Source organism: Gallus gallus, chromosome 3 (assembly GCF_016699485.2).
Source record: "Gallus gallus isolate bGalGal1 chromosome 3, bGalGal1.mat.broiler.GRCg7b, whole genome shotgun sequence".
Classification (NCBI taxonomy): domain Eukaryota; kingdom Metazoa; phylum Chordata; class Aves; order Galliformes; family Phasianidae; genus Gallus; species Gallus gallus.
The window spans coordinates 38,880,716-38,895,952 of NC_052534.1; the positions used below are offsets into that span (position 1 = coordinate 38,880,716).

General features: G+C 33.7%; 1 protein-coding gene across 11 annotated transcripts in view; it reads left to right on the plus strand.

The window, feature by feature from the left end:
- The window catches only part of SIPA1L2 (signal induced proliferation associated 1 like 2), a 264,070-nt gene that overhangs the window by 190,518 nt on the left and 58,315 nt on the right, over positions 1-15,237 (plus strand). For all 11 annotated transcript variants that reach the window (XM_040698284.2, XM_046939496.1, XM_046939497.1 and 8 more), the window contains 5 exons: positions 221-409; positions 3,702-3,876; positions 6,870-6,973; positions 12,885-13,042; positions 14,548-15,124. In XM_040698284.2, the coding sequence (XP_040554218.1) occupies positions 221-409; positions 3,702-3,876; positions 6,870-6,973; positions 12,885-13,042; positions 14,548-15,124 (1,203 nt within the window). The remainder of the gene's footprint in view (positions 1-220; positions 410-3,701; positions 3,877-6,869; positions 6,974-12,884; positions 13,043-14,547; positions 15,125-15,237) is intronic.

Here is a 15,237-nt window from a genome sequence, read left to right on the forward strand (position 1 = left end):
CACTTGTCCTGTCCTGTTGACTATAAATACATAACTGAGATAATAAGAGCCTGTGTCCTCTCTAAAAGTTATTTAGCAATCTTTTCACTCATTTTAAAAAAAATTGAATACAGTGATATTTTTCTGCATACTTTGTTCCATGCTTTTTGTAAAAACTGAAGACGTTATCTAAAATTCTTTCTAGTATTATAATTAAAAACCCTTTGTATCTTTACTGCAGCTTACTACGCTTAGAGGAGCAATTTTAGAAGATGCTATACCATCTACTGCAAGGCACGGCACAGCAAGAGGTCTGCCTCTTAAAGAAGTGCTAGAATATGTAATACCAGAGCTGAGCATTCAGTGCCTGAGACAAGCATCCAACTCACCTAAAGTACCTGAACAGCTACTTAAATTGGATGAGCAAGGGGTATGTAGCGTATTACTTTTATTTAAAGATCATTCATTTAGAATGTATTTGTGGCAATGGGGATTTAAAATATTTTGCAGATAATATTGATAAGCCTGGATCTGTAATGCAGTTCAGTCACATTTTTTATTTTGGCAATATTTACTTATGAGCTCTGCATCTCCACTGACAAAATGAGGTTAACTTTTCTAAGCAAATTATTTTAAAAATGTGTTACAGCTTGGGAAAAATGATTAGGCTATAGTGATCCTTTTTAGACCAGTGAGTGGGAGAAAGATTATAACTAAACTTCTAATGTCTGTTATGAGTTACTTCCATGATTTTTATTTTTATTTTTGCCCTGTATATACCATGTACAAATGCTGTATGCAAATGAAAATATTTCCAATATGTTTCATTAATACAGCTTACAGGTAAGGAGGCAAAAGGATATAACGTATCTCTAAGTCTTAAATTTTTATTTGTTTTAACACTAATTTTCTGATTAACTTTTACAGTAGGTTGAATAGAATGCTCCTGGGGTCAAACAATGGAAATTATAGCTGAGACTATGTAATTAATTAACTGCACCAGTAATGAAATATTCACTATTTTTCCCTCAAAATTTAAGCATATGAAGTTTATTGTGTTCAATAAAGTGAATCAGCCTCACTAGAAGCTTGTAGTTAAATTCATACCTTCTGAATAATTTGGAAGGACAGACTTATGAAGGATTCCGTTCAAGTGTTAAAAACTTGTTTTATTTTCATTTAAAGTAAAGATTACATTTTCTGTGCAAAAGTCAATATTCATCTGTTGAAGCTGATGGATCCTATTGTTGTAACAGTGGTATAAGTTTTTTTTTTAATGCTAATTCAGTTTCAAATGTGGTGACTGGGTCAAACATATTGGTGTCTACCAATCTCTTCCTGTGACTCTAACTCACAAGCACCTTTGTTCTCTGCTGAAAAGCGTCAAGTAACGGTACTGCTTCCTATAATCTAATGTTTATATGAGCAGTTCTTCCAGTTTCTTCCATTTAGGGTTCATGCTAGTTTTACACTGAATAAATAGTTTCTGGCATGCAGTCTGGAATGTTTTATTAGCTACCTAATTCTCCCCAGGCACTCTTTCAATGTGGAGATCAATCGGGGGGCATTCTGGATGAATAGTATATATGGCAATCAAAAGGAAATGGCAAGAGCAGACTGGGATCTTAACCCTGCCTTTCCCCAGAGGTTAGAGGTCTAACTCTACACTGCACCTTCAGCAGTGTATACATCCATACCCCTGAGTCTTATTCTATGAGATGATCCATTCCATTTCAAACTATGGTACAGTTCCCAGTTAATCTATGCTCTGTGTGGCCTAGGTGCAATGTTGTTGCAGTGTCATTCCTTGTTCCTGTCCTTACTAAGCCTGTATGTATACTATATTCCTAACTGATCCCTGGTTAATGACCTTCAGTCAGAATATGTAGTGAGGACATTAGGACTCACCTCTACAAAAAGCAGATATCAAATGGAGAGAATGGACTGAGGCTTGCCAGAGAGGGGAAAGAGCTGCTACTATATATTATTACAGTTTGTTGCATACCAATAGATCAAGTTCTGTAGTGTGCTTTTACATGTATATAGATCTGCTGAAATTGCAGAGTTAGGCCTATGTATACAAGGTTGCATGGGAATAAATTGTCCCACTATTACCTTAGTTTCATTATATGAAATGAACTTCAGCCCAGTTGATGTTTTGAAGTGTTTTGCTATTGATTTTAATAGTCTACTGTTATCCTAGTAGTTCATTTCAATACATTTAGCTTTGGAGCATGAGATTCATATTGTCAGTAATTCTGTCTGTAGCCTTCATTAATTTGGACATCTTTAGGATATTCTATGTATCGGTTGTGCTTGAAGGTAAATAATTAAACCAAGAATGCTGTCAAGTTAGACCCTGAATTTGGGAGACAGGGGACATCAATTTTAAAATCATGAAGCACAAAAGACTAAGCTAGTAAAAGCATAGTGAGAGTTTCTGTTCCTTCAGGGGTGATTTGGGTAGCTGGAGGTTTTTTTGTTTGCTTGTTCTAATTGATGCTTGGTAATCACCATATATAGAACTCTCCATGTAAAATGGAGAAATGCTACATTTATTGAAGTAGGAAAGCTAAGAAATATTTGAAGTTTGGAATTATATTTTTGATGCTTTTTCTTCTGTATATCTGTTTCCTTGATTCAGTCTTTTAGTGTGTTAATTTTACATCTTTTCCTAGAAACTGCTGTGATAAAACATGAGTGCAGTAGCATGTCTGTGAATATAACATACTTAACAACACAGACTGTTTTACAAATGACTGAGGCGAAGCAGACCATTCCTGTCACCTTTGATCTAATGTGAAAGACCGTATAAATATAATTCCTATTTTGGACACTAATTCCGAAGTTTGATTAGATGTCTGAACATCTGGATAGTTGAGTGGTGTGTATATAGACAGCGGATGGTATCTATCAGTTTGTGAAGCTCTACTAGTTGTCAGTTAAGAATAATAGGACTGCTACATAGAGGTTTCCGATTTGTCATTAAGGATGCATAAAAGTTGAGAAAACAGGACAATATTCCACTCAATAAATAGCTGCCTTTTATATTACTATCCTAGTGTTGAGAATCATTTGTTTAATTAAACTCTTCAACTACTATCTGATTTCTAGCTTGAAGTATGTTGTTCTTTATACAACTTGTATTTATGTGTTAGAACTTTTGGAAACGGAATATATTGTTGTTGTTTGAACAGATGATTTTATGGGGTGGACAAAAGATTTATTGAACAATAAAATGGAAATTATTGTTCTGAGAGTCTATTTTATGTTGCCTTGTGAGAAGCACATTTTCTGAATGGCTGCTGTTACCTAATTAGAAGGTTATGGAGGGGGAGGTTCACATGTAGCGAATGGTTCGGCTGAATCTTAAAAAGTAGAACTAAGGGAAAATAAGCCCATCTTGGACAAATACACAACATTTACCAGTTAAAGTTCCAATACTATAACATTCAGTAGAGGTTGTGCTTCAATAGATCTGTAAGTCAACAGTCGTCTCACACAGTTTTTAGCTGTTTGAATAGTGACAATCTGTTTTTTTTTTTTTCAAGATGTGTTTGCTTTTTGCTTTAGATTGTGACTTCATTTCCCAAATAAGAACACAGTTTTTCATTTTCAAATATTTTCTGCTAGACATTAACAGTGCCAATAATATAATTTTTCTTCAAACTAATATTGATTTCCTTTGCTTCTGTAATTATTTTTTTTCTTTTTTATTTCAGCTGAGTTTTCAACACAAGATCGGTATCCTTTACTGCAAAGCAGGCCAAAGCACAGAAGAAGAAATGTATAACAATGAGATGGCAGGACCAGCTTTCGAAGAGTTCCTTGATCTGCTGGGCCAGAGAGTACGGCTAAAAGGGTTTAGTAAATACAGGGCTCAGCTAGATAATAAAAGTAAGTTATGTTTCTGACCTATGGTAGGAACTGCAGTTAATCTTCTGCAAATATCATTTTATCTTTTCGTTGTCATATCTTTGAATTTTGGTTAGTAATTTTATATGGTAGACAAGGAAGATGAAGTATAGCCAAGATAGGAATTGGAGTGTTTATGATACGGTGACACATATCTTTATTAGCATTGCTCATCGTTGCCCTTAACTTCAGCTTAACTCATTCTTTTAGTTTATTGTGATTTTAACAGGATTTTGTCAAGTGGTCATGATAAGCTGTGATCTAAGGATATCTAGGTGCTTGTGTACTCTTTTGTAATATACTTTTTGTTTTGTAACCTTTTCTGTAGCTTGTCTGCTACATCCTGAAAAAAAACAAACACATTTTTTGTATGCTATGCAAGTGTGTGTAGTACAAGAGAAATATTGTTAGCCAAGTACATCATTTTAAGCTACATACTGCTATCCTGAGTATTGTACATGTCCTTAAAATCAAATGGGAAAGTTGCTTGAACTGTTAAAGATAAGCTGCCAAGAGGGAAACTGAGAAAGATATTCTTAAAGGAAACTAAGGGAAGACCTTTTTGTATTGTGTGGAAGCTTTTGTCTTTTGGATAATGACAGAGATCTAGGAATAGATAAGTTTCAAGTTTCTTTGTTCTTCCTACCACGGTGTACTTGATCTAATCTGGTTCTTACGATAATCTAGCTGCAATTTTATCTACATGCAGCTATCTAAGACCAGTAGAGCTATTTCATTTGTCAAAAATGCTTATCTGTACAAAAGCAGAAATCTTCATTACTCAAAGAAATTTAGCAGTTTTTTTTCCCAAAATTTATGAAATAAGTTTTCTGAAAAAAACAAGGTGCAAAAAAGCATAGCCCAGGTATGCTGTTTGCTAAAATTGTTAGGAGAGAAAAGTTTGTATTAGCAGCCATTCAGTAATTTCAGACAGGGTGGAGAGGTACTTAAGAGATGTTCAGTGGAGCATCTGCTGAGTTAGAGAATTTCGGCTTACTTATTATAAGGGACTGAATTTCAAAAGAAAAACTTTCTTCCTCATTTTCAAAGTCAAAGTACTAAATTTAAATCTTTTGACTAAGTAGGATGTTATATGAGAAACATTTTTTTTTCAAGGTAAACAATCTGCTTTTCTGTAATTAGTATTTAAAAGGGATTGTTTTGTGCAATATCTATTCAAGATACTTTGTCCATCTTTAGTATCTAATTGTAAAAGAATTCAGAGACTAGAGTTGCCAAGCTCAGTGTAGTTTAAGCAGATATTTACATTGCAAGACTTAGCTGATTTCCCCCTTCTACACCTTCCAAGCTCTGTCTAAAATGACACAAAGTTTAGAATGAGATTAATTTCATCAAAGATTTTAAGATAGAGGAATGCAATAATGGTTACTTTGTGAAATAAAATATAAATAAGAAACTTAAGTGGAAATTATGCTCCATATTTGTTATGAAACTAGTTTATACTGCATGAATGTTAATGAACTTAATTTTAATTTGTGCAAACATAATTAAGTAAGCCAATTGTAATATTAATGTATTAAAAACTATAAACACACTTAAATACTTTCAAATTTAGGGCTATAGATATACAGTGTACTTACTGCTGAATGTTATAGCAGGTTCCCTACAACAGATTGCATAAGAAAGCATCCAGATGCATTTTGAACTGCCTCAAAGTGAGCCAGGGGAGATTCAGGTTGGATGTTAGGAAAAAGATTATTCTCTGAGTGGTCAGGCACTGAAATACACTGCCCAGGGAGATGTTTGAGTTGCCATCCCTGGAGGTGTTCAAGGAATGTTTAGAAGTTGTACTAAGGGACATGCCTTACTGGGGAAATATTGGTGGTAGGTAGACAGTTGGACTTGGATAATCTTGGAGGTCTTTTCCAGCCTTGGTGATTCTATGATTCTATAAATATCTCCATAGAAGTAGATATTCTCCACAGCCTCCCTGGACAACCTGTTCCAGTGTGTTGTCACCCTCCAAGAAAAGAAGTTTTTCCTCATGTTCATATGGAACTTCTTATGGTCCAGTTTGTGCCCACTGCTCCTTGTCCTGGTGCTGGGCACCACTGAAAGAGCCTGCCCTCCCACCTACCCTTTAAATGTTTATAAGTATTCACAAACAATTATAACACGCAGTCACTATTTAAAAAGTAAATAAACGCTATGAAAAAGAATGCTAGAGAATACTTATTACTATGAAAGAAGTAAAATTATATAAAAGAAATAAGTGAACATTGAAAAAGGGAAGAAAAATTGAGAACTACCTTGACAGAGTAGAGTTCCCAAGCTCTTTCTTTGAAGGTAATTAGTCATACCTAAGTAATCCAGACATCAAAGTGAATAACAAGGACTAATTTCTGACTACAAAGTAAATCCCATCTAATTTGCTGTAAACATTCTGAAATGTGAGCTGTATTTCAAAACCGCCTAAATAAAAATTCATATCTGATATGAAGTGTATTTCAGTAATTTTTAAAACTCTGAAAATTCCCAACAAAGTTATCTTTACATCATACTACAGCATATTTTGTACATATTCTGTGATTTTAAAATGTCTGATCTGCAGTAGGTGTTTTACTGTGAGATTTGAAGTGTCATTGATAAAGAATGGGATTAGTCGATTGTCTTTATTAAGATTTTAAATAATAATAATATATATAAAATATAAAATTAAAGCATTTGTTTATTTTTCCCATGAAATATTAAGATCTTACAGTACTAGCTTATGTATGCAAAATTTGTTCATCTCATAGACAGCAATCTCAGAAAGCAACTTCTTGCAGAATCTGTCTGTCATAATATGAAGTTACAGAATAGATTTTTAGCTGATACAAATTGTTATTATTCTACTGAAAAAAAATTTAAATTGCATTAATAGATTTAAATCAGAGCATGTAAAGAGTGGCATCCTAGAAAGTCATATGAATGTTCTATTTTACTGACCTTCTTATGATTAAATTCGTTTTCAGCTGATTCAACAGGAACTCATTCCCTCTATACTACTTACAAAGATTATGAGTTAATGTTTCATGTATCAACAATGCTTCCATACATGCCCAGTAACAGGCAGCAGGTATGTTATTTACCATTTTTATATCATTTTATTTTATATATATTAACACAGTTACTGTTTTGTTTTTTTTTTTTACTAATTTTAATACTGATTTTAATTGAGCTGAATTTTTATAGAAAGTATGTCTCATAATTATGGTTCTTTATTTTTATTTTTTTAATCAAATTATTTTTGTAATATCTCTATACTTTATTAACTCATTCTATACCTACTTTTCACAGTGCTATTACACAGTGTAGCTGCCCATGGTCAATCAATTATTTTCAATTTGGAATTGGTTTATATCTTACATATGTTTTAAATGTTGCATGGAATAAAGCTTGAAAATAGTCTTATGGTAAAAAACATGCATGTGATAAGACTTCTAAATGACTACTTCATGCTACAGATCTTAAAATGTTTATTGATGCATCAGCTTAATATTCAGTGCCTAATTGGACCCTTCAATGGGTCTGCTTGTGAAGACAGAAAACTGCCATGTAGTTATTTCTGGGTAGTTCTCTTTGCTTGCTTGATATTCAAAATATCTTTAAAGCATTAAGGATGGCTAAACAATAGCACAGCAACCAAAGTGTGCACCAATAAGGTTATTCTGTCTTGCCTGTCTCAGATATTTCTTGTGAGCAAATGAAAAACTACAAGCACATTTGGTATAATATATCAACATTATAACCTAAGAACAGAATTACTGTTCAGACTACTGATAGTTTCTAACTTCCTACACTACTAGTCTGCATTTCTCTAACTGCAGAAATAAATACTGGATTTATTTATAGAATATTATATCCTTGTGGTGTGAGATATAAAGACTTTAGTCATTTTGTTGTGTTGTCATGAAATGAAGACGCTATCTCATTTTTGTTTGTGAACACTGTGCAGAAGTTGTAATTAGTTATTAGTTATTTATTAGTTAAACCATATGATTTGCACCTTTAGTGCCTTGTCAATAGGACTTGTGGAAGGAAAGAGATATATCAAGGCAGCAACAGAAAGATATAAGAAAAAAAATTAGAATTCTTAATATAGAGTAAATGAAATTTGAAATGGAAGTATGTAACATGGTTCAAGTAGTCCTAAACTCTCTTTAAAGAACAGTTTCATCAAAACAGTTAAGACAACTGTGAATTTTACTCTGACACTCAGGATTTAGATGTGGTTTAAAGAAACTAAATTAGGCCCAAAATTTAAGAATTCCTTATCATGTCAATAATATGAATGTTTAGACAAATCTTGTCTGAAAGTGCATTCCTTTCAGAGGGTGGAATGTTCAGCTGCTTCACACACTCAGCTATGACAGCAGTTAGCAATCAAGGTAGCAAATTGTTACCACCAGTATCTTCACTTCTCTGAAATTTAATTACTATACAGGATTAATTTAGTAAGCACACTAGGAGTTGTTTTTTTCTGTAATCTGTCATAATGGTTTAACTCTCATTTAAAGTGTTTGCTTTGGTTTGCACACAAGAACACATGGCTTTTATGTTTTTGTAAAATAGCTCAAGTTTTCCTAAGGTACTGTACATTTTCAGTAATAACTTGAATGCTGAGGTTCTGAAATCCTGTGAAACACTCCAAAAACATTGTTATATTTCAATTTATTAATGTATGTATAATTTATTTGCAAGAACTGTACAAGTTAGCAAGGCACAGATGAAGAAACGATAGTAGAAAATTTCTGAATAAATTGACCTGGAAAAAGTACATGTAAATTGGAAAAACTATACACTTCATTATGATATAATGCACTGAATGAGCTTGCCTTAAAGGAAAAAATAAATATTTTTATAGTTAATCACAGGCACTGACAGTAAATACGACCTTATTTGGAGTTTACTACTTTCATCATCTTTCATGACTTTCCCTTGTTGGTGAGGAAAGGATATCCTTTTGACTTGATCTGCTCATTTTCTCAATTGTTTCCAGTTTGTCAGCTGTACTGCTGTGCTGCTCAGACACTCCCTATTCCTGTCCTTTCACTACTTCTTTTACTTTCCTTACATTCTTGTCGTTTCCTTATGTGTCTTTCTTTATAGACAGGTGCCAATTGTTGTAAATAACAGCCTTTTAACTCCATGGTTTTCCCCAGCAACAAGCACTCCTTTCCCACAGTGTTTTAGTAAGCACTCTTCGTCACTTTAACTGGTTTAATATTTAGTAGAAACATCATGTTGTTATTCATGGCTTTCTTGGGATCAAAATAATGTGGCAGTTTTCCAAGTTTAGTACTATGCCTATCTGAAGACACTTCACCCCCACACTATTTTTAGGTGATGGGATCTAGTGCTATTTGTACAGCATGGACACTGTCTTAATGAAGTGTGACAAGTTCACCCAAATGACCAGAATTTAGCCAGCCTTAATGTTCAAAAAGTATCTATGATTGTTATTAAATTTTATTCTATCACCAAAATGAACACTGTGAAAAAATTATCAACGATTTTAACCTAGCTTTCACAAACAAGGTTAAAATTGGATTAGGTCTTTTTCATTGAGACATTTTAGATGCTGAAGACCACAAATGCAGTTACATCAGTTCTGCTCAAAGCAGAGAAACACTTACAGGTGCTGTGGGATGCAAATGTTATTCCTCTCTTCAGGAGTCGTCACACTAATTCTACATAGCCAAAGAAGGGGAATTTTTTAGGGATTATGGTTGTTTTCCTTTTGGATTCTATTAGTAATGAAGTCCTCCATTCAATAGTTACTTTTTATTAGCATGTTGTCTATTTTCTGGCAATGAGGTGATCACACCCTCTCCCTATATCCTTTGTTTGAAAACGACTAAACAAAATACTGGATCACTCCTCATCATCTAGGAATAAGACCTTCGATGAGCAAGCACTGAGCTTTTCTTAGATTCCAAGTACTCGTGAGCCAAAACCAGGCCACACCAGAACTATTTGTTGCTTCTTCCAGGACATAACTACGCCCTGCTTGGTCACTGGTCACGACATCCCTCTAGTTTTAGAGCCAGCAGGAGAACCAAAAACCAAGGTAATATTCACTTTGGCTGCAACATAGGCTGAGAGCTTCCAGGTCAGCTGCTCCTTCCCTAGGACAGAAAAGACTGCCAGCCCTGGTGTGGCCAGTTCCTTTCCCTTTAGCGGCCTTTTCTTCAAGTCATGGTTTAAGGCCTTCTCCTTTAAACTTTACCTTTGCAAGGTCCCTTTCCAAATCATTCCTTTGCACTTTTCCCATTCACACATTTGCAGTCTGCCTGTGTACACGTAGTGAGAGCTGAACAATCCAAATCACTTCAAACAGTCAGTTTTCACCAGGTTTAATGAAAACTTGAAACAGATATGCAAGAGTGAAATGAACTTTTTGAATTCAACCTACTGTTGAAATGTTTGAGATAACCACACATATGCTTATGTCAAATGCATTTTTACCAGATCTGATGAAATATCTTTTGATTTTTTTTCTGGTTTTAGTGCAGATTAATGACAGATTGAACTGAGTATCTTTTTAAAGCCATTTATTTTGGAAATGTGCTAAAAGAAGCTTGAATTTTTTTTTTTTTACTCTTGGAATTTAATTTAATGAAGAGTATTTTTTTCACTGCAACTACAACAAGAATACCTTGTTGTTTCTCAGTTTGACGAGGTAAATAAAATTCTGCACGCATGGGTAGATATTTATGGCTGTAATAGCCTGTAAGCGTCCTAAGTTTGATGACAGTTAATACTTTGCTTCAGAGATGCATATCTGAAAATTAAGAATTGTGTATTCTAGTAAAAAACTCAAAGTTAATATAATAATTATTTAGTATAAATACATTTAATCAAATGGATTCTGCTTTTCTAACATATTTTCCTTACTGGACTCCCCTTTGTGTGTCTTGTATTCCCAAATAAAATTTCGCTGGTTTCCTGTTGGCTGCCTATCGTACTTGACTGGGTTCATTTTTAAATTCTACCATGCCAGTTTATATTGATACTGGAATGATGTCAGAGTGTTTGGTATCTCCTTACTGTAAGTAATTCTCTGTGATCTGTGCACCCTGTTGAGAGTTCCCATTGTGCTCTGCATTGGCATGAGAATCTTTAGAGTATGTTAGAAAGGCAGAAGGGTGAGGGGGTGAGGAAAAGGAAAGGAAACAACACGTGAGCAGACCTCAAAATGGGAGAGGAAGTGGAAACTGAGAACCAGGGGTTTGGGGAAGGATGTGAAAGTTGGGAGGGATATATAAGTTACGAATAGAAACTAGAGAGTTTCTTACAATTCTTCTTGCTTAGTTCCAGTTTCTTTCAATTCCTCTTTCATTTTCAGTATGCTTTCTTCAATTCACGTTTTTCGGGGAAGTATGTGTTCCTTCCTTCTTCTCCATTCAATACTTTATTTTCCTGTTCCTTTATCCTATCCAGAGCACTTCTTTCCATCTTCCAGATCACCCCAGTTTTTCTCTTCCCTTTCTACTTCCTTGCATTTTGACTGTCTGTGAACAGACATATGACCGCTTTGCATTGTGTTAACGTTCACTGACCACTTATGCATGACAGTTATATATAATAGTGATATGCTGATTTTATTTAAAAATGTTGAAGAAGTCACTAAGATCTCAGCAAGCTTGGTAAGGTTCTTAAAAATGATGACTTCATGTTTACAGGTTTTGTGCATCTTAATGTTTTAAGCTCTTGAAATAGTAGTCTAGGCATAGGATATGTGAACTACCGTTGTTGTGTAAAGGACATTTTTTTATAGTACAATTTCAAACATTTCTAAAACGTACCTCTTAGTAAGGAACTTGCTTAAGCAACCTGTGGCAGCAAGTAGAATCTCTTAGAGTTCTACAAAAGCAGGAAATATTCTTGAAAGCAGTGATTGTCTTGAGAAATAAATCTAATTTTAAACAGGATATGCTTTTCTATTTTTTGCTCTGTGGAAAAGTATAGGCAGAAGCATGAGGCATTTTCTATGACAAGAAAGAGTAAATGGTCAGATATAGTTACATAACCAAAACATTAATGAATTGCTTTGTACACTGTAATTGGAAAGTGTCTTAGAAATTTTACTGCAGTGTGAATTCCAACCTGTGAGATAACAATGTCCTCTTTAACATGAACTTCTGTTTCACTACTGTGATCTAAATGTATGGTTCACTAGCTCAACGAATTAAGATTTTCCTGATGCACTTATTTCTGTGATAAGTTCCACATAGTGAGTTTATAGCATAGTTTGTGTGCAAAAGGATGCACATTGTAACTTGTTCAAATAGGCAGTTACATTCACTTTGATCTTAAATCTGAAAATATGATCAAATTACATGATTTAACCAAATGTTATTTTCTGTAATAATATTTGTCTTAAAGTTTCATCAGAAGTCTTACTTAAAATAATACAGTTTCTAATAGCTATTGTTTCTCCATGAGTATTCTGTCTTGGCTCTCTTAAAGTAAGCAGCTCTATATAGTTTGTGATGAAACTCATGATAATCTATTAAAATAAAAGTCAAGAACATCATGTTAAGGGTGATAGTAAATAAAAATGCAATATGGAAGAGGAATTGTATTGAGAAATACAATCAAATGTGATGCTTTTTGTATAAAGGCAGATATTGTGTTATAAAAGGGGAACTGATTTTAATTAAGATTCTGATGCAGTAAAGTAAGATTTTTTTTTTCTTGTAGAATAAGAGAGAAGTGAGCTGAAACTATGCAGAACTAGTATAGGGATGTGGAAAAACTCAGTATTTTTGTGAACTTAGTCCGGTTGTGGTGTTTTTCCTGTCTTTTTACAGTTCAGTTCGATATCCTTTATTTCCAGCTATCCAAAATATGATTAATTGAAAGTTTTTTTTTCTGGGAAAAGAAAAAGGCATCATTCATTTTCTTGTATTTTGTTTGCTAAAATGAAGAAATTGTGATTTAATTTATTATAACTAATTTTTCAATGCATGTTTCTTGTCTAGCTGCTAAGGAAAAGGCATATAGGAAATGATATAGTTACCATTGTCTTCCAAGAGCCAGGAGCACTTCCTTTTACTCCAAAAAATATTCGTTCCCACTTTCAACATGTATTTGTCATAGTCAAAGTGCATAATCCTTGCACTGAAAATGTGTGCTATAGGTGAGTAGAGCTTTATAACTATTTAAGTTTGCTTCTAAGAATGCAATTGAAATGCCCTTTCTAACCTTTTTATGCTTCCTAGAGGTATTATGTGTACAGTGTTAAGATTTATACTTAATTTTGCATGAGTTTGAAACCCAACTGTCTTCCTTGCACATATCTAGAATCACTGTGCACAATCTGTAAGACTTAAATGATTTTGTGCAGAGCTCTGCGTTTTGATTTATGAGTACAAAAAGGGGCTATGATGGGTTGCTGAATGTAAGATTTGCAATTATAGCAATAGAAATTAGTTCAGAATTTGTATTGCATGTTTCCTTTTTCAAAGTAGGAAAATGATTTAAAATAAAGTATTTTAGAATGCTGTTAATGTATATGAGTCCCTGAGTTTCACTATATGACACCAGTGTGAGGCGTGGCTGTTAAGCACTTGAATTAGGACTTCTGGGGAACATAGCATTTCAAATTTCAGTTCATCTTAACTGTCACTGTTAAATTACAGTATCATGAATTCTAACAAGTTTACCAAAGGAGAAGCATAATTCTGAACTGATTGGGAAGTGTGCAAAGAATGAGAAGGACTTCAAGGACAGTGGCACAGATTTAACACCTGTGAATCTTATGTTTTGGTTTAGTATGAAATTCAGAATGCATCATGAGCTTGGATCACATTACTGGAGATGTCTTATAGAACTTGATTTTGTTTTAGTAGCTCTTTTGTGTGTACATGGTATATTTCATAAGTTCATTTGTATTATTACTAAATGATGGCAAACATGACTGCATTTCAGTCAATCTAATAGTAGTTATATGTTGTTTGCGTGCTACTTTGAAATCCTTTTATGGATTAAATACGTTCCATAGCTACCAACTGTAGTTATAACTGAGTATCAACGAGAAAAATGTTTTTTGTTTCCTTTACATTTTGTTGCAAACTTTCCCTATAAAAAAAAAATGCAGATATTAAGAAATTTTATGAATTTAGTATTGGCAGTGCTTCCATTATAGACAGTTTGGCACTCATACCTTTTCTGTCTTCACATCTTAGCATTGCAAGATGTTTGAGGATTGAAATCACCTCTATTTATATTTATATCTTTCTTAGTTCTAATGAAATGACATGAAAACTGAAAGTGATAGATTTAAATAAAAAATCATTTTAAAAAATGTTTATCTCACTTATACCTTGCAAAGAATTTATAAACTTATTCCATTAAAGAAAGGAGTCACTGACACCCTAAGAATTCATCCTTGATAATCTTTGTGTTAGTAAGATACATTTACAATGCCACATATTTAGAAAGAAAAGACATTTTTAAAACAAATATCTAAATAAATTTTCTTTTTGTCTAAAATATCTGAAAAATTACATTTTAAAACTTATCTTTGTAACTGGTCTGCACAGATCACTGCTTGTTTTGCTTGTTTTCTGATGTTTTGGTGTTGTTGTTTTTTTTTTTTTTTGGTAAGGAATTGACCATTGCATTTTTTCTTTCTATTTCTAGTGTTGGAGTTTCAAGATCAAAAGATGTACCTCCATTCGGTCCGCCCATTCCCAAAGGAGTAACTTTTCCCAAATCAGCAGTCTTTAGGGACTTTCTTTTAGCCAAAGTTATTAATGCTGAAAATGCAGCACATAAGTCAGAAAAATTTCGAGCCATGGCCACAAGGACGCGTCAAGAATACTTGAAAGATCTGGCAGAAAACTTTGTTACCACAGCTACAGTGGATACTTCAGCAAAGTTTAGCTTTATTACTTTAGGGGCAAAAAAAAAGGAGAAAGTGAAACCAAGAAAAGATGCCCATTTATTCAGTGTTGGAGCAATTATGTGGAATGTGATTGCACGAGATTTTGGCCAGTCTGCTGACATTGAATGTCTCCTTGGAATCTCCAATGAGTTTATCATGCTGATTGAAAAGGAATCAAAAAACGTTGTGTTTAACTGCTCCTGCAGGGATGTTATTGGATGGACATCTGGATTAATGAGCATCAAAATATTTTATGAAAGAGGAGAATGTATTCTTCTGTCTGCTGCGGATAATTGTGCTGAAGACATCAGAGAAATTGTTCAAAGACTTGAAGTAAGTACAATTACTAAACTGGAATCCCGAAATTTTTATAAAGAGTTGCTTGTCTACAACTCCTTTGAGATATAATTAAAAACGTCCTCCGTTTGTACTTCAGAACTGTTTTC